This window comes from Manis javanica, chromosome 6 (assembly GCF_040802235.1).
Source record: "Manis javanica isolate MJ-LG chromosome 6, MJ_LKY, whole genome shotgun sequence".
NCBI classification, from domain to species: domain Eukaryota; kingdom Metazoa; phylum Chordata; class Mammalia; order Pholidota; family Manidae; genus Manis; species Manis javanica.
In genome coordinates, this window is record NC_133161.1 from 121,394,947 (window position 1) to 121,414,512 (window position 19,566).

The window sequence follows — 19,566 nt, forward strand, 5'->3', positions numbered from 1 at the left end:
CCAATTGCTCTTTTGCATATTTACAGGTAAAGTCAAAAAAGTGACCATAGATGACCTTTGTTTAAAGACAAACAAAAGGCTTCTCAGGAAGGAAGTAATGATTTATATCATGTATCTGAGTTCATTTGGAATCAGTCCTTTAGTCTTTGGTCCTTTGGAACAATGACCTATCCAGACCACTTCACCCACATAAGGTAGACAGGAAATGAAAGTGTTAGTGTTTGTTCGCAGTTTAACCAGGTCACTGATGATATGGGCACACATCCCACCCATGCTGCTCAGTCCAAGGGCGCTGACCTCTTACAGGTTCAAGAGGAGAGCCAGCAATGGTGGTGCAGGATGAGCAGAACTGGAAGCCCTCTTCCATGGCCCAATACCCCTCCTGCTATTCCCTGTATTAAAGCTACACTATTCACATTAAGGGTAAAGCTTATGTTTATCTAACATTCTGGATAATTAAGCAACAGCATTTTATGCAACACACAACTTTTTACAGTGAAACAAAGGCTTTGCTAGAAAATTAGCTTGAATACAGCAAGAGAATATCAATAGAGTATTGCTAAATTTCATGAAAAGTTTACAAAATTCAACAGTATAATTCAAGACTAATTCTGACCATGGACAGTGACTCTTTATTAATTAAAATGTGTTGCCTTAGGCAGTAGTTAACAATGAACTTGAATGATGCTGTTCTTGGTGGATTTCCTTCTTATTTGGTGGGAGGGGGAGTCACATCTCATAAGCCTGCAAGTTAAGGTGAGACTTCTTAATATGCAGCACTATTTTAAATGTGCATGGCTCAAACTGGGTTCCTACTTGCAGCAAACAAGGACGGACTGATCATTTGACTGTGCATCATGGTGCTAAGATGGAAAATGTCTCTACTTTTAGATGAGGCAGTAAGGGAATTCTTGTACTTAGAAACTAAATTTGGACTTTTGTTTCCAGCATCATGACAAACTAACTTCTGGAGAGAGAGAGAGAGAGAGAGAGAGAGAGAGAGAGAGAGAGAGAGAAGAGAGAATAAATTAGGGACAGAGAGAGAGAGAGAGGAGAAAAAGGAGAGAGAGAGAGAGAGAGAGAGAGTGTGTGTGTGTGTGTGTGTGTGTCGGTCAGACAGATCTGTGACGATTACTTCATACTGGTATTTGATAATTTTAGATGCTTCTGTGAAGGTATTTTTTAGATGAGATTAACATTTAAGTCAGTAAACTTTGAGTAAAGCAGATCACCCTCCATGATGTGGGCAAGCCTTGTCCAACCAGTGCATGGTCTTTAGAGAAAAAGACTGAGCTCCCCTGAGGAACAGGAAATCTGCCTCCAGACTGCTGCGGGTTCAAGATGTGACCTCAGCTCTTCCCGGAGTCTTCAGCCTCCCAGCTTGCTCTGCAGATTTCAGACTCACAACCGTGCAGGCCAATCCCTGCCATCAATCAGTCTCTTCCTCTCTCACATGCTCACACACGTCTATGTGTATATGTATACACACACACACACACACACACACACACACACACACACACACACACATCTTATTGGTTCTGTTTCTCTGGAGAAACTTGACTAATACAATGTCTATCTATTCACCTATTAAGATGTTTAAATACATAGATGAACGAATAAGAGTCAGAAAAACCTTCAGCTATTGAGAAGTATTATGAATCTAGAGAAGGAAGCTACTGTTGACAGTTTGACCTGGCAGAACCTCACTGACCCTAATAGTACAGAGAACTGGTCTTTAAACTTAGAGCTTACAGTGTATCTAAAAGAACTGGGTGGGGGTTGGAGGGTGGGGACAGTATATTTCTTCATATATTTGTAAGCTGACATACACGTTTTTCATCATTTTTAGTTTAACACTTATAAATACAGAATTATTGGCATATTGTAAACATATACAGATGCACACATAGATATCTCTTAAAAATTAACTGCCACATCACTTTCTAAGCACATTCAATGGATTCGGGTTACAACAGCAATGTTACACCACCATCATATACTTTAGAAAGACATGAACAAGCTTAACAGTTGAACAAGTAGTTAGGTGAACGACGTAAGTTAGAGAATTACTTGACCAGGTGCTTTATTAAGATGTCCAGCATCTCCCTGTTCTTCTCTGGCAACTTGTGCACCAATGCATGCACAGCCTCCACCCGGTAGTTTTGGTCATCAGATTCTGTAACATAAGGTTGCAAATGCTTAAGTTTTCATTGCATTCAACTGTGTATGGCAACATTAGTAATCTAAACACCATAACCACTCCCACCTCTCATACCTAATAAGCACTGCTTCATGTAGTATTATTAGGGGCATTCCCTAAGGCTCAGAGAGGTAGAATAACTTGTCCATAGTCATGAAGTTAACAAGTAAAGACGGCAAACAAATGTAATTCTATCTGACCCCAGAACTTGCTCCCAGCCACTGAACTATATATGTCCACAACCACTGTAACTCATAACCTGCTTTGGTTTTGCTACACAAGGACAGGATCAGACCTTCAGCAATGTGACCACAGCAACAGTTATAGACTGCCTGCTGAGCCAGGCGCTATAATGTGCTTTATCACACTGACACATCCTAGTGACTCCGCCTGGTCAGAGGAGGCAGGCATTCCTTTACAAATTTTATAGATTCAAAGACAAAGGGCCTAGTAGATTTTAAGCCCATGCTGATAATGGTAAATCTGAAAAGCATAAAAAATCACCTAAAGCAATTCTAGCCTGCGAGGCAAACATCAAGGTGCTGCCCTGTCCACTGGAGAAACGTCTTAACCTTCAGAACAAGAAGTCTATTTAACATCCTCTCACGACAACAAGCAAATCCTGGGGGGAACTGCTCGCCCAGCCAAGCCCTTTCTCCAGAAAGTGCCTAACACCTAGATGTTATATTATGGGTCCACCTTCTCTTCCGGGCGCAGCTGTTTGGACAAGGTGAGGAAGGAAGCTGGCTCGGGCTGGGCCAGACATGAGGTCTGTCCCAGGAGCCGGGATGGAGCCACCAGAACCCGATCTGCTGGAGACACGAGAGGGGAGAGCATGCAAAACCAAGCCTGGACAATACCGAGTGTGCTCCAAGCCCAAGAAAATCTGACTGGAAAGGGAGACAAGAAAGCAGCAGGTAAGTACCAAAGAACAGAGATGACAGACCCTCCGTAAAGAGTGGTGAGAGAAATGTCGATTCCCAACTGTGTGCAGGCCTGTGAAGGCCTGCGTCACGCCCTTCCAGGGAATTCTGAGACACCTCCTAATCTCTGAGTACCTTCCCTTTTTAACTGAGCTGGATTTCTCTGTTGCTTGAAATCAATACCATCTCATTTTATTATCTTAATATTTAGTAAGTGGGTTTATCCTTGACCTACACAAAAGGCAAGTACTTATACATAAGAGCGTATTTTAATTATCATGGTAGCAAATAATTTCATTCTTTGCCACACAAGTGGAGAAAAAAGGTATGCAACCAAATGTCTGTATTACAACAACCAGCTCATTGAGCCATTTTAGTTGTGGCTCAAATGCCATTGTTATAAAACAAAATTTCTATAAGTAGACATTTCAGGTTAAGAGTTCAAAACACTGGCTTGTAGCCCTGGTTTTGAATTAAATTTACTAGTGTCCTTGGACAAAGTCAATTGCTCACTCTGGGGCCTAGTTGATAAAATGAGAAGTTGGCTTATTTATTTTCTAAGGTCTTGTTTATCTAACAAAGATGTTTTCAATAAAGAGAATGCAAAGTGGAGAGCTTTCAGAAGAAAGCTAAGTAGTGTGTTTGTGAGATCATGTGGTCAGTGTGTATGCTGGACTGAAAACCAAAATCACTCAGCACTATCTGACACTTTTATCAGCAGACAACATTTCCTGTGACATTACAATGTGTGGTAGTAAATTAATGCAACTGATTTCTTTCTTGGATTATGAAAAAGCTTGTTACAGTCACACCTTATACATCTTAACAATGAAATGCCAATTCCTAATTATTACAGTTGTAATGGGCTCAGAGGGCAACCTGGCACTTTGATCTAAATGTTTTAACACTATGCATTTCTGACTTCTCAGGTTACATGTTTTTCACTGACTCCTTCTGCCTCCCCACAATTCCTAAATTAAACCTATCTACTCATATCACATATGGCAATCACAGATGTAAGAAATAACACAGATATGTAATCATTCCCAGTAAATATATGGGAGAAAGGGGCTTGACGGAAGTGCCAGTTCTGCTAAAAAGAGTTGACTCTCCTCTCCAGATTTAGGAATCTAGCGTGTGAGTATGTATAAATGGTATAACTGACTATATATGTTTGTATTCTTGTCTATTTAACCACAGGTGCTCTTGTAAGAAACTGATACTCATCAAGTATACTGTAATTAAAATAATTCCTCACAGCTGATTCTAGTAACACCAGACAGTTGCCCCAATGAGGTTTTATTAAGTGACAAAATGTTTTAGTTCATTTTGCAATTTATTTGCTTACAAATCATACTATAAGCTATTAAGTATCAGACTGATAATTTCTTAAGCAAGTAGGAAAATCTTAACCAGCTGGTTTAAACTTATCCCTCCAAGTAATACAGCATAAAGCTACATCAGTTATAATGCTTGCAATGGAAGTGTACTTACTAACAGCAACAATAAAATCTTTGTGTAACTTGTAAGTCATCAGTGGCTCTGTCAGGCACCTGCAGCAGAGAAAGCAGCACACTTCAGAATTATTTCCTGTGAACTTTCAGGGCTTCCTTAAGAACTGGGTGATTAGGGAGTTTGATAAAGTCCTAGAAGGGTGGCTCCAAGCAATCCTAAAATGCAGACCTCAAAGACACAATTCCCCTTAGTTCTTCTTGCCAGTTGTGTTAGAATGGGAGGCTGGGAGGTGATTTTTCATTTGGTGAGAACTCCCTCCGATATGGGTGCAATAGTTGAAAAATACTTTCAATTTCAACTTACTTAAAAAAATATGGAAACTGTACAAATTTAATATGAAACATCAAACATTATTTAGTATTTATATATTTTATAGCCTCAAATAATATAGTTTATTATGTGAAAAACCAAGTACAAGTCCCAAGACACTAGCCGTAAACATTACCACCTTGTGCTATTTCACATTAAGGCGAGGAACTTGCGCTCAGAGGAAAGCTCTTACACACGGGCTCCGAGGATCCCACGGGGCAGCCCGAGGAGGTGAGTGAGACTTCACAGCAGAGCAGCAGGAGTTAAACCCTCCTCACCTGAGGTAGTTTTTCAGCCCACTTGTTATTGTCTTATTATCCCACAGTTCAATGTCAATGTCAATATCAGGAGGGGATTTTGGAGCTGAAAAGAATAAAAAGATGTTTCAACTACACAATTCAAAGTATCATTCACACCATTCAGAAAATAGATAGACATACTGGTAAATCAAAGAGAGAAGCATTTATTTCTTAGGATACCAACAGAGGTACCTTTAGGACTGTTGTTCCTATGAGCTGGTACAAAGCTCATTCTGAGGCTTTATAAACCTCAAAGATTTCTCGTAGGATAATACTGTCCCCAATCCAATTACCGCTAACTGTTACAACATCACAGAGAGCTTACCATATGCCAGACATGCTTCTAAGTACTTTCTATAGTTTACCATATCCAATCCTGACAGTCCTTAGATTCCCATTTTATAAATGAGGCAGCAGAGACACAAAGAGGTTAAGCAAATCACCCAAAGTCACAAACCTTTCAAGGATTCCAAGTTAGGATTTCAAACCAGGCAACCTAAATCCAGCATCCATAAATATCATTGTACCTCTAATTAATCAAATGGCACATTGGGATATCTTTTGTATTGACAGATGGTAACTACACTTATCATGGCGATCATTTAGCAAAGTATATAATTGTTAAATCACTATGTTGTATACCTGAAACCAAGATACTAACTATATTTCAAGAGAAGTTTACAGAGAAATATTTTAAGTTATTTATAAACAAAACTGATAATTTTGAATAATAGAGATAAGTTTAGTGAACATTATAATTATAGTTGTTTTGTCTACTCTTTGGTATGTATGGTGTTCAAAAGTTTCAGTCACATTAAAATTTAACTGTAACTGGTACTTTCCAGGAGATTTCAATTAATTGTATTTGTAATTACATGTTAAAAAAAGGGCACTTGAGGAAAAATCCAATGTTATAAAAAGGCCCCCTCGCAAATTCTGATTATTCATCTTTTATAACAGGACATTAAAAACTTATTACAAATATTAATTTTAATATCACTTGAAAATACACAAAGACGAGAAGTATCTTGTCTTTGTCTCAAGTCCATATCTCAAAGAAACCTTTGGTTTGGATTATCTATAAGAACACAAAAACTAAGTAACCAGCTTCATCCAAAACTTACAAAATGTGGTGTTCATGAGTTTCTGAACTTTGGAGTTCACTCCTCCTATTCGGTAGAGGCCTAAAATGGTGATACCTAATAGGGAAAAAAGTCACAAAAATCACAAAGTTTGAGACACAGCTTCCCAAGTACGGAATGTTAAAAACTCAGACATATGCCCACAGAGAATCTGAAAGCTATTTTTCCAATTTTGCAGTCTAACTTTAGCAAACCTACCCTGGCAACCCCGATGAGACATCTGTTTCTCGGATCAGACATGGAACAGTGATTTGGAAGTCTCTGAAGATCTTCAAAGTAGCAAAGTATACCTGCCTATTCACCACTATCTGAATATTAAAAAAAGCATCAAAGATGGGAAGATTTGTGTTTTCTAAGGGAGATTTGTGTATTTCTCATCTGTTTCTTTGGTCATGGAGTCCTGCACATTGAACAGTTCGGTGGTGTTTATGATCTTCATTTTAAAGGTGAAGAAACGGATTCGGAGAATTTAAGGAACATACCTAACTTCTTAAAACTTCTAAGTGGCAGTACCGAAATTTAAATCTAAGCTGGTAGAAATCTAAAGCCTAAGATGAGTTTTGCTTCACACTAGTTTTCTTGGAAGTGAGTCTAACAGGCAGCTGGAGTGGGTTTCAAGAGAGAGGTCAAGACGAGATTGAGGAAAGGAGCTGAGATTGTGATAGTGACTGAAATTGGGGAGGAAAATAGCATAGGGAAGGAGGATCTCAGGACAAGCTTCGAGGCAGTCTTACCCCCTAAAGCCTGAGAAAAATTAAAGAGGTGCTGACAATATTAAATAATACAGTCTATCAATAAGAAGTAAACGGCTAAATTAGAAAAAGTTATTAAAAAGATTTTCCTAGTGTTATTTTTGGTAAATTGAAATTCAAACTACAGTTATTCATGTATTTATATAATTTATACATTTATATAATTCTTAAAATGAATCTCATGTTAATGACTAAATACATCCTCATTTACTGAGCAGTCTCTATGTAAGAGACCACACAATAGTTCCAATACTTGGCAGGCAATGCTTACCTCTTGTTTCCACAGCTTGAATGCATTTTCTCACAAAATTGAATCCTGCTTCATTTAAGTACACTGAAGATAAAAAAAAAAAATCATGTAAAGGGTTTATGCTGAATTTACATTCCCCCTTAGTTGCCTCAGATGTTTCAAGACTAATGGCACAGTTTTGGTTAGAGTTTGAATTTTTATCTTGTGGTAGAAGTGGAATAGAGAGGGTCACATTCACCAAAGTTAGCACATGAACTTTCTCCCTTAGAAAACACAAATCCTTTATAGAGAGTAAATCTGTTACACTAATCCCATCTATTTTCCTGAAATAAACATCACTTTCTACATATTTTTCCAGATGATACAAACACATTAAGAATAAACATCGCTTTATTAATAACTGTATTACAAAGCCCTTCACATATTCTTCCTCATGGGATTCTCAAAACGACATTATGAGGTAGAGAGAAGGCTTTGTAATCTTAATATGATTCACTGGGTTACTGAAAATTTCATTTTCTTTGTTCTAGAGCCAGGATTCTAATCCGGGTCTTCTGATTCCAAGCCCAATATTATTTCTATTGCATTTTGTATCATATTCAAAGTAATTCAAAATATGCTTAGTCCACCATAAATCCCCCCCAAAGATCTTACATTATAAAATAGTAATTTATTTTAATTGCTTTTTGCTAGATTTTCTTTAAATCTGTTCTAATTTTCTTAAGGTTTGGTGGCCAGGTCAAATTAGATGACTTATTTAAAGAGAAAGAGTTTAATCTAACACCAAGTAACACCCAGAGAAAAAAAAATTGGATTTTTGGCATTAAGAAAATTTTCATTACATGTGATAGAGATCTATTTCTTCATATTCTGAAATAATAGTATATGAAACAATTCTAACCAATAAAAAACTGAAACTTGCTTCTTTTTAAAGGTGGTACATTAAAAACATTCAGGTACTTCCATATAGGTCCACAGGAAAAAAAAATCAACAAATTGTGCTAAAAAATGAAGAAGGGGTGTCAGCAACTGATTAAAAAAAAATTTGAAGAAAACTTAGACACAGAAAACACTGAACCCTTTTAGGCTTCAGAAATCCATGACCAGAGGTACTGACATAGATATTCACTATGTGTTGTGAGGTTGAAAAAAAGCAATCTTACAGGACCAACAAGACCCAATTTCTTCATATGTAAATATCTGAGAATATGAATGTTTCTATATTCCTAGGAAAAAATACTCTAGAAAGATCCATGTACACTGAAAGAAGAGGACAAAAGGTAGAACTGTCATTTTTATTCAACAGACTTTGGAACTGTCTGATATTTTTTTAAAAAGTAAATTTATTTATTTAGAAATTTAAAAAAATTTTGACTTAAAAATATTAAAATGCTAAAACTAAAATATATGTTGGCTCATTTATTCCTGTGTCTCCAGAGCTCGATGCTAAGTGAACACAACTCAGTGAATCATTTGGATGAATTCAGTATACAAGAACTGAACAGTCACTGAATAATACCTACTTAGAGTTGACTAACTAACTTGGAGTGGAGCTCCTTCTGGACACTAAGAAGGATCGCTTGCTTCCAAAAACCCAAAATGCCAGGCATAACATTATACATTCAGATACTTTAAAATATTTATTAAACACAGGGAAACAGGTGAATGGAGAAGTAAGGAACTGATATAAATGAATAGAGAGGTGAGGAATCAATTATTTTCATTTTTATGAATACAGCAAAACCTGAGCCAAAAAATGTAACCCCAGGTAAAAACGATACACAAGCATTTTTGTTTCAATTAATATTTCTGACATTTATAATATCTGGTTCTTAAAGTCACATTGCTCAACTTTTCAGTAAAAAAAGATTAAAAGAGAAAACCATCTTTTAAAAATTTCAATAAAACTTGCCCTCGGCAAAACAGATGAGAAGTGTGATATATAAAAACAGACCTTACTTTAGCATCTATTTTGAGAAAAATAAGGAATGACAAGACTAAATATCGAAAGTATCCTGGATATTTGGCACCAATACTCTAGTCTATGCTAATAAACCAATACCACAGGCTCACTGCGAAGAATAAGATCTTACAGATGTTCCGTCTGACTGCTGGGTCACCCCGCGGATGCCACTGTCTGACGTGTCCCAAGGATCTCATGCTTTAGCTCTCTTCACGTGAGTGATGAAACACTATCAATTCCAAGATGTGGAAGAACAGTGTTGGCAAAAATAACCATGCACTTTTGTTTTGTTTCCTTTGAACATCCTTTGCTATTGCCTGAAAGAATTTAGGGAGGCTCTAGGTGCAGGTCTGTTTAAAGCCCGGCAAACCTGGCGTTGGATCTCAGCACTAGTACTTACTCCTGTATAAATGGGAATGTGCCTATTTATGTTTTTGAACTCTATTTCTCTTATATTTAATATAAGGGAAATAATAATACATATGTTAAAGAGTCATGGTAAGATGAAGACTAAACCACAGGAAGCACTTGAGGAGCACCAAACAGTGAGACAGACCTCATAAAATGCTAGTTTCTTTCTCCACCTGCTTCTGTACACACATCACTGCTACACGAAGTCAAAGAAAGAAAGAAGGGTAACGGAAATCAGCCATTCATTCCAACCAGATGGAGAAGGCAGTGGTTAATCTCGCACCTCCTGCCAGTTACTGGGCATTGTTGTAAAAAAAAAAAAAAAACTCTCTGTGCCTCAGTTTTCCCTTCTATACAATAGGGTAATAGTTTTATAGTTTTATCTTCTTCATGGGACCATTTACAGATGGAATGTGTTAACATCTGCAAAGCTTCTAGAACAGTGCTTGGAATATAGTCAGTGCTACAGGAAGTGTTGACTATTATCACCATCATTACTGGCTAGAGGAGAATGTAAATATATAAGTAAATTATCTGAAGAAGGCAATTACTTTGGGCATAGCTGAAGTCACTGGGGCTTGAGAAACTGTCTGCCAGGAGTATTATTCTTCAAAGAGGTATACTGTATTACTTATTTTTAAAATATCTGGGGCCAGAGCAATGATCTATTTCTTTAAACAAATGTAGAATAAGCATATACTTGTGAATCTAGCTGGCTACTGGAAAGATAACAAGATGGATATTAAGAAATGTACCTGATACTCATTATATTGCAGCAAATCACAATGAACAAACACATCCTCTCAAAATTAATAATTGCTTCCTTACATCTCTATGCACTTCTATTGATTCCTCACCTCTCTGTTCACCTGTTTCCCTGTGTTCACTCTGGAACTGAGCAGACTGTAGTAGTCTGGGATTACTGTTTGCCCACATTTGTTGCCCATTCCTGCAGGAAGATTATGTTTTGTAGCTCTTGCAAAGAAAAGCTTGGTCTTGTGATATGCACTGGACAGTGAAACATGGATGGAGGTAACAAATTTCATTATCCAGCAGACACTAGAGCTGGTATGTAGATTACATTTCTTTTTCTCTTTGGCACAAGATCAGAAGTGATAGAGAGGCTAACCCCTAAACTTAGGCTGCAGAATGAAAACTGTGTGTGACAGCGTCACAGCTATTCTGAATGGACAGAAAGCATGATCAAGAAGTGAATGTTTATCATGGCAAGTCTCTGAGATTTAAGGATCACCAGTTACCACAGCATAAACTGGTCAGTTCTATATACAACTTAAGTGGCTTGCTAATGGTAAAATGGACTAAATGACATAAAGCCAATCTCACACAATTAGCTTTTCTTTGCTTAATTAGGATATACCCATTTGGGGGCTGACTTGTCAACTGGTATAAAAGGCAACAGTAATGTGCCTGTGTTTACTGCACTGCAAACTGCTTTTCAACAGCCTCCATACAAGCAGCCGGCAGTTTCTGCTGAGATCTGAGGAGAAGAGGGTGATGTGGCTTAAACAGGCTATGGCACACTGCCTTGCAGTGACTGACGTGCAAGGCGGTCAGAGGAGTGCTGTTTCTGAGGGAGTTGGGGCCAACATTCCGGAAAGGCAATGAACACCGTCCAAAGCCATGAAGCAGGTGCTGCCCTTAATGTCAGTGCTGATGAAAGTTCAATGGAATAGGCTCCTTACAGTTGAAAAAGAAAAACACTGGGAACTCCTTAGTGTTCAAATAAAACCTCAGTGGGAAGGGGTTCTTAATAAATAACATCATTAAAGGTTGATAGTTTCTATAATTCTCCTTTAGCGGGGGCCAAGGTATTCCTGATAATACAGTGGAGCACGTGGCACAGCCGCCCCACACAGTAGAAACGTGAATCATCAGGAGGAAGGGCTCACTGCCCAGCGAGAGCAGGCAGCCCTTGAGTGCTGAGGGCCAGATGGCTTGCTAATTACTGGTTTGCACTTGCCTTGGTTAAGTACCCTTTCTGTTGGCTTCTACAAGACTTAGAAGTTATCAGCTAAGAAGACCTCCTGTATCAACTCCTCCCCAAGTTCCCCACTCCAGCCCTGAATGTCCTGATACAAAGGACCAGAGGGATACACAGAATACAACTACCACCAAACTCCCAGGAATTGAAATCCTGTAATATCAACTGTACCTGACTTTTGGGAGAAGCAAAACACAGGCTAATTTAAAGAACTTAATTTATCCAATCAAAAGTTAAGTGTAAACATTTTTTTTTTTCCTCCAGAACCTACTCAGGGCTAAAGCTCTTATTGAAACCTAAATAAAGTTTCCATAAGGCAGTTAGGCAGCACAAAAGCTAGGAATCTCGGCAGAATTCAAACAGCCATGAGGAAAAGGGAAAGAATGGTCTTTTACAACAGCTGACAAATCAAAAGTCCTTGTACCTTCAATTTGCTAGTAATTGAAAACCCAGCATGTCCTTCCAGATCTGATCTGCTTGGCCTTACAGTACATCTGCAGGGTTGACAAAACAAAGCCACTTGTCTTTAATTGCTAATTCACTTTCCTAATCTGCCATTTCAGATTCAAAGGCCCCTTATCACAGACAACTAATGTCATTCCACATACGCTTGAAAGAAACAGAAAAAAAGAGATGAGTGCCTTTACTGCCGTTTATGACACCCACAGGACCTTTGTGCTCTCCCTAATGGGCGAACCGTTAACTCTGAGGCAGCTCTGGCCCAAAGCACTCCTTTCCACCCCGCCCACGAACAGTAACGACCCTCTTACTGGGCCTCAGGGATGAAAACAAAGATCTGTTTGCTCAGAAGCTTAGGGGAGGATGTGGTGGAGGGAGAGAAGGTGACCTAAGGATATCTAAGAACTTGCAGAACTAAGCTATCTAAATAGCAGCAAGAAGCTCAAAAACGTGTGAGAGACAGAAACTGCCTAGGATGAGAAAAATGAGCTTAATTTTTCTGTTTATTGCTGGGGGAAATACATTCCCTAGGCACTCATGAACACAGTGGCAGATATTTACTGAGGGTTGCTGGGAAATTTTGAGAGTATCTTCTGGTTCAATTCCTTTGATTCTGTACATGAGGACTGAATGTTAGGTGACTCTGTCATTACATGGCCAAACAGTGATTTTTATTAGCAGAAACATCACTGGAAAGGACTTCCTTTTCCCTATTCACAATATCTGGAATAAAGTAGGTATACATAGAGTACTGTTGAATGGAATTGCATGAAAGAATGAGAACGAAGTACCTTTTCCTTCACCAGATCTTGGGTAGAAGAACCAACTTAGAAGCCATCACACAAAATTTGGAGTCTGAATGGGGACAAAAGTCATGGTACCAACAGAGAATGTCAGAGAAAGCAAGCCTAGGAAAAATGACAGTGCCTCTGCCCTTTAAGAACCAGTCCTAAGAGACAAGTCCTGGGACAGAAAAGGTGTGTCAAGAAAGAAAATTTCTTTCCTTGAACAATGGGTTCATATGGCACAATTATGAAAATCTATAAGCTATTTTCAGTCCCCAGTCGCATCATAATAACCTCAATGGCACAGCTTGAGTTTATTTGAAATCTCAAAGGAATAACATCTGTTCAGTATGGATGACAGACATTTCTATTCTCAAAGTCTTATAATTTCAAGTATACTTGGCATATTTTACAACCAGAAAAGTATTTGGGATTAAATATCCTATGACTGATGAATGCTCCACAGTTCTTTTACTTGATGTTTTTTTCATTAAGATGTGTCAAACTTTCCTTCTCTTTGAATTAGGCTAGTTTCATTTAAGGCACCTGTACACTAAAATGGTAAATTAAGAGTAGGAACCTCAAATTAGGGAGCCTCTTCCACGTTTGGCTTGCTAAGAACGCCTCGTGACTCCACAGTCACAGCGTGGTCTCATTCTTTCTGTCAAGGCCTATGTTCTCCATACCTTCACGCTGTCCTATTTTAGAACACTAGACAGTTCTTTCATGTTACTTTTAGGGTTCTCAGTGAAATCATAGACATTAGGACTATTTTTAATGGTTGGCATTCAAAATAATCTTTTACCATCCTAAGCTTATTATCTTCAAAAACATAAACACATTTCATGCAACACTGAGTTTCCAAAGGATAACAAAAGTATTTTAAGATAAACAGAATCCATCTGAATGTCCAAGTTTATAAAGAAGCACCTTTCAAGGTGGCACATGAATCGAAGCTAGTACTGTTTCAAATACCAGTTGTGAGTGAAATTACAGACTGAAATTGACCCAACACTTTTGAAGTGAGTTAAATGTCATAAAAGGGACAAGGAGATTGCAAAGAACAGGATGATATGTGGAAAAATGGTGGATGAGGCAAACATAAAGAAAGATACAAGCTGCTCTAACATAACTTAATGAGCTCGCATAATTTATTCAAGACTTAAGAGGTCTGAGAACTTCACCACTGGAATATAATTTTGAACTGAAACCAAATTTCGGACATATTGCTGGGAAGAAAACAGGGTACTGCTCTTGAGTTAATAGGACCACGTGCTTGAATCTGGAACACTGTTCATAGATATCCCATGAGTCACTAAATCACTAAAAAATTAGTGGTTGGTAAGACGCATGAGAAAAGAGAAAAGGGGTAAAATTAGTCTTGACAAAAGATTCAAAATTCCATTAATAAATTTTCGGTCTTGGCATAGTAAAATATTCAAAATTACATGCAAAACAATCTAAATTCTGAAGACCTGGAAAGCCCCTTGACCAGTCTGAGAGTCAAGTCATTTCATGGAAAGGATCTTTATTGCAACACTGAGTTAAGGGTTTTTAGAAAGGCTTTTTCACACAAGTTGGCAATGCCACAAAGTCCACCTCAAAGGTGCAGGGAGCTTAGTTCTGGAAGGTGCATTCAATCCTCTCTCCATTGATCAGCTTCTTTCATTGGTAGCACATGCTATAGTTTTGACTTTCCAACAAAGGAGTGATTCAGCTGGGGTAAGCAAATCTGAATCTATGAGAATGTGTAAAAACAACCAAAAGCAAGTATAATTTTGGATGTTCACTTTATGCCCAAGTAATATGCTCATGTAATTCTGAAATCACTATGCATTTTTTAATTTTTAAAAAATGTTTAGAATACATAAAGGGATATTAATCTCTGCATTTATAAGCCTATTAACTAGATTACAGAAATTGCCAGATGTTTAGCCAGAATCACAAATTTGTCTTATTAGGGGTTACATTGGGGAGAATGAAATTCACTAGTTTTGTAATTATAACTTGATATGTCTAAAGAAGCTTGATTGACTAAATGTACAAATGGGGGAATTTATGAAAAAATAAAGTGAAAGTGACTTCTAAAATTGAGGGTACATTGATAAGTATAAGCTATTTATGTGAATTAAAAATAGGTTTAAAGGAAAAATACAGCTTGAGGTAAAGTAATAAAAATAAAACTTAAAAGGTAAGATTTATAACTTAAAGCACTACATATTAATAAAAGCAGAAGTAATTGTAATATTTCCTTCTATTATCAAATTGTCCCCTTGGGCAATGAAAGCCTCCTGGTACTGAGAGTAAACAGTAAGTGCACACCCGTGCTGAGCGCACACCTCACAGACCGCAGGCCTGAGCTGAGTGCTGAGGACCGCGGAGGGGGGTTCTATCACAGCTGCTCAGAGAAGCTGGCAGGAAACTAGTACATCATACCAAAGGCACGAATGTGAGAAATGATACAAACACATGCACTTCTGGATCAGTAATTTTTCTAAAAACACACCATTTTATAATTACAAATGGTGGCACAGTTCTGTTTCAGGTGGCTAAGACAACAGGGCAGCTGATTTCCAAAAAAGCAAGTCTTTACTGCATGAAACAGCACATTCGGTGCCTCCACCATCAGAGCTTAAGTACATTTGATAACTTTCTTAGTTCCAGAGGTGCCTTAATTAGTAAATATATTCTGATTGACTAGACCATGTCCCCATTCAGAAGCCTTATTCAATACCATATATAGGTTCAGTTGTTTTCCAAGTATTCATCCTCAAGAAGTTCATTTGAATTTGAGAGGATTATCTTTATACTGGATCTGAACAATGAAACCAGTGTGTGAGAACACATTTCAAACTCTACTCAAATGCAAATTATACAACAGATTGCTTTTTAGGTAATTGTTTAGGAACACTCAGTACTTACAAAACTCTTACACCTTGGTTCATGTTTCTGTGATTAGATAAAAGTAGGCAATGAAAGATTTTCTAAGTGCTTTCCTTGATTAGCAACAAAGAAATGTAAGAATAAAAACTGGAAATAATTTGTTTAAACCTCTAACATTAAAGATATTTTAAATCATGCATTTTCTTTTGATAATTTCTAAGATTAATCCCTAGGAGGCATTTCATTCAGTTAAAATGATAGGCTTTCTCATACAGTAAATATTTATGACTGTGAAATAAGCACTTTTCAGTTTTTTATCTTCACTTCATTCTAACTTGTATTTTAATAGCAGTTTAAAAGTGTTAAGTCTGTTTTAAAAATAAAAATTCAGATGTCATGAGAAAGTCAATTGAGTTAAATAAAACTTGAAATTGTTTTAAAAGCTATACATATAACCTTAGAAACAAATATACAAATAAATTTTAAATGTCAAATAATCTTTGTAAAATACATATGAAAATATCCTAAAATAACCAAGGGTAAAGGGTAGCAAGAAGGTGGTAGATGATTAAAGAGGATTAGAAATGTAATAGGAAACAAAATGTGTTTATTAAGAATGTTTTGATACTTGGTGTTTGTTCTCAACATGTAGGATTCAGTCATTACATAGTGACAATACTATTTTCTTACAGAACCTGTATTTTACAACAATGTCCTTATACTTCACATTCTGGGGCACAATCTCCTACACCCAGCATAAAGTGTTCACGTCTTCAGTCTGGTAAATTGGAGCAGGGAAAATAAGATAAAGAGCCTTCTGCTGCCACTAAAACAAAGTAAAACTAAACAGAACACTACACACAACTAAAAATCAACTGTCTACTGTCTTTAATCTTTTTCTGGGATAAAGCAAGGTATGCACCTTCAAGCAAACACCAAAGGAATAAAAATTAATTTTGGTCACTGTAACACCAACAGTTAGTGGTTTTTACATGAGAAACTTCTTTGAATAAAATTGCAAATTTGCTGCACGAACAAATCAGCGGTATGTTACTATCATTTTCTAAGGGTTACCTTCTTAATATTACATTTTTACCTTTATGGTAACAATAATTATATGATGAAACTTCTAATAATTATTAAAATGACTTACTTTCTTCTTTCTTGCTAATAATGGCAGGCAGGGTGTAAATCTAAAAAACAAGAGAAGTCAGTTACCTGTAGTTAATGACCCAGCCCAGATTACCAGAGTGGCAGTGATACCAGCATACACAATGGGAGTGGTTCTGATTTCAAGGTCCCACAACTTCGGGTCCAGAGTGCCAGCTCCCCACCCTGACACCCAGTACTGACTCCCTCTCTTTCATCCCTCTCTGCCCTGCCCTATGTAAAATTCTCCCCTTTACATCTGGCTGAGGCTTCTCATTCTATTCCCCAACATGACAAATACTCCTTCTTCAGGAATTACCAGGATGGATTTCACCTGATTGCTCCTTCCTCAAATTATCTGCTTCGTGTTTGTGCTCCACAGGCAGAACCCTAAGTGGCACTTGTTGGACTATGGCAGTGTCTTCTCAATTTGCTCCAGGTCAGGGCTTGCCTCTTAACTATGAGTTGGGGAACAGCTAAATTGTTTTGGTTTCAATTTTTAATCTCATCGATTATTTTTGTGAATTATAATACAATGAAGATATAACACAACAGAGAAAAGACATTGCACCCAAACTTTTTATTACTAAATTCAACAAATGTGAAATGACTTCTTCAAATTCCTATAAAATTTTCCAATGTTTAATCATGGTTTCTGTGCTCGTTTTATTGTGGACTGGGAATAGTTTGAGGGATGGCCTCAAGTCTGGGACCACACTTTGTGCAGCTGTGCTGTTGCACAGGCACTTTGCACAACTTTGCTCATAGGTTCTTTGCCATCTAAAGGATAGTTGTCAAGGAACAGTATAGAGATGGAGCTTCCTATGTGCTCTGTGTGCCCATCTTTCTAACCATCTAATGCAGGTTCTTCCTGAAGAAAACCATGATCAATGATTTATTCCCCTTTTTTACATAAGCTTTCCTAATAATTTTAAGTAAATTATCATGCCAACATCAAAGTAAGTGTTAGAAAAATAGTGACATGGATAGAGGGGAAAATGTTAATAGGTCAAAGCAGTTTTATCAAATGCAACTTTTAAAAACAATGGTATAGACCACAGGGTGAGTCCTTCTGAAACTTGTTCACCGTGCTGATCATAAAGCCCAGCACAAGTTTGCAAAGAGTAAGCACTCAATAATTAGTAACTGAATAAAACAACCCAATCAGTGCAGCCAAAGTAACGGTTATAAGTAATTTCTTTTAAAGTAATTTTAGGGTTTTAACTTAGTCTTGGAAGTCCCCCTGAGAAACAAATTAGAAAGTTGCCACTATGTGCCACTGAGATAATACTAGGAAAATATTAACACTGTCTAATCCTCTAATTTGTACTTTAATATTTTCAAATACAGTACAGACATACAATATTTTCAGATGTACTTTGTAATTAGAGCAATAAAACCTAAGTTATAGGACGTGTCATATTCTTACTGGTTCCTTCCCATCCATGGCTTCTAGCCAGAGTTTACGATTAGCTTCTGAGAAGGCCTGTAACGTGATGATCCCATGCCTATGAAAAACAAACATTTTATATAATTCAATTTATTCCTGTATGTCTTTACACATTTATTATTTTTATAAATTCTTAGTCAACTATAAAGGTAAAATCTGAAGAAAAAGTAGGGAAGAGAAAAAATGAAAAAAGGAAAGAAAAACAGAAAGTGAAAAGATTGACCAACAGGTACCTTTCAGAAAAGTCACTGTGGACACAACACACACAGACACACACACAGATTTTTAATTCAACTAATCAGAGGTAGCAAAATCACTGTTTTAGGTACAAGACGGTCTGAAGGAGGCAAGTTTCAAACTATAGCCCCTGAAATGACCAAAAAGCTGACAAAGTTACATTCACCCGTGTTCAAAACCAGTCACACATCCCACACTATGAGGAAGATCACAATTATGATCCCAACGTGGCACATCTATTCACTAAAAATAACTATGATGAGTATAAGCGATATGGAAAGCTTCATACAATAAAATAATTAATTATTAAGAGTATACTAAAACCAATGTGTTTATTTATACTATAATCACACTATTAAAATTAATTCATTCAAAAATAACTCCTATCCCAACTACCCATTTTGAAATAGTGACTTGAAGATATACTTTAGGAGAGAAAGAGCAAGAAAAAACCAACAGGAGGAAAAGATGAGACACAGTAACAGTAAATTTAACCTAGTTAAATGTGTATACTGTCCAAAAAATGAATTTCATCAGGAGATTAGAAGGCCCTATGGAGAGGTATACTGAGAAAGAAATTTCATTTAAATATTGTACAATTAAAAACCTGAAATGGACCAAAATTGTGATAAAGACCTATATCTCTTCTCTAAACAGGAAAACAGATATAAGGATCAAGATAACTTGATCTTGGAGAATTTAAGCTAGGGTAACACCACCAATAATAAAATAACAACAATCAATATTTGTTGGCTGTGTATTATGTACCAGGGATGGTTGTATGTTTCCCTTACTATCTCATTTAATCCTCACAGCAGTCCTGTGAGACAGTTA

The 19,566-nt window shown here is 37.2% G+C and overlaps 1 protein-coding gene across 3 annotated transcripts in view; it reads right to left on the reverse strand.

Annotated features, from left to right (window-relative positions):
* The window catches only part of ARHGAP42 (Rho GTPase activating protein 42), a 259,498-nt gene that overhangs the window by 21,138 nt on the left and 218,794 nt on the right, over positions 1–19,566 (reverse strand). For all 3 annotated transcript variants that reach the window (XM_073239416.1, XM_037025624.2, XM_073239417.1), the window contains 7 exons: positions 18,475–18,553; positions 17,050–17,089; positions 7,415–7,477; positions 6,374–6,448; positions 5,229–5,313; positions 4,621–4,679; positions 2,074–2,179 (listed from right to left, as the gene is read on the reverse strand). In XM_073239416.1, the coding sequence (XP_073095517.1) occupies positions 2,074–2,179; positions 4,621–4,679; positions 5,229–5,313; positions 6,374–6,448; positions 7,415–7,477; positions 17,050–17,089; positions 18,475–18,553 (507 nt within the window). The remainder of the gene's footprint in view (positions 1–2,073; positions 2,180–4,620; positions 4,680–5,228; positions 5,314–6,373; positions 6,449–7,414; positions 7,478–17,049; positions 17,090–18,474; positions 18,554–19,566) is intronic.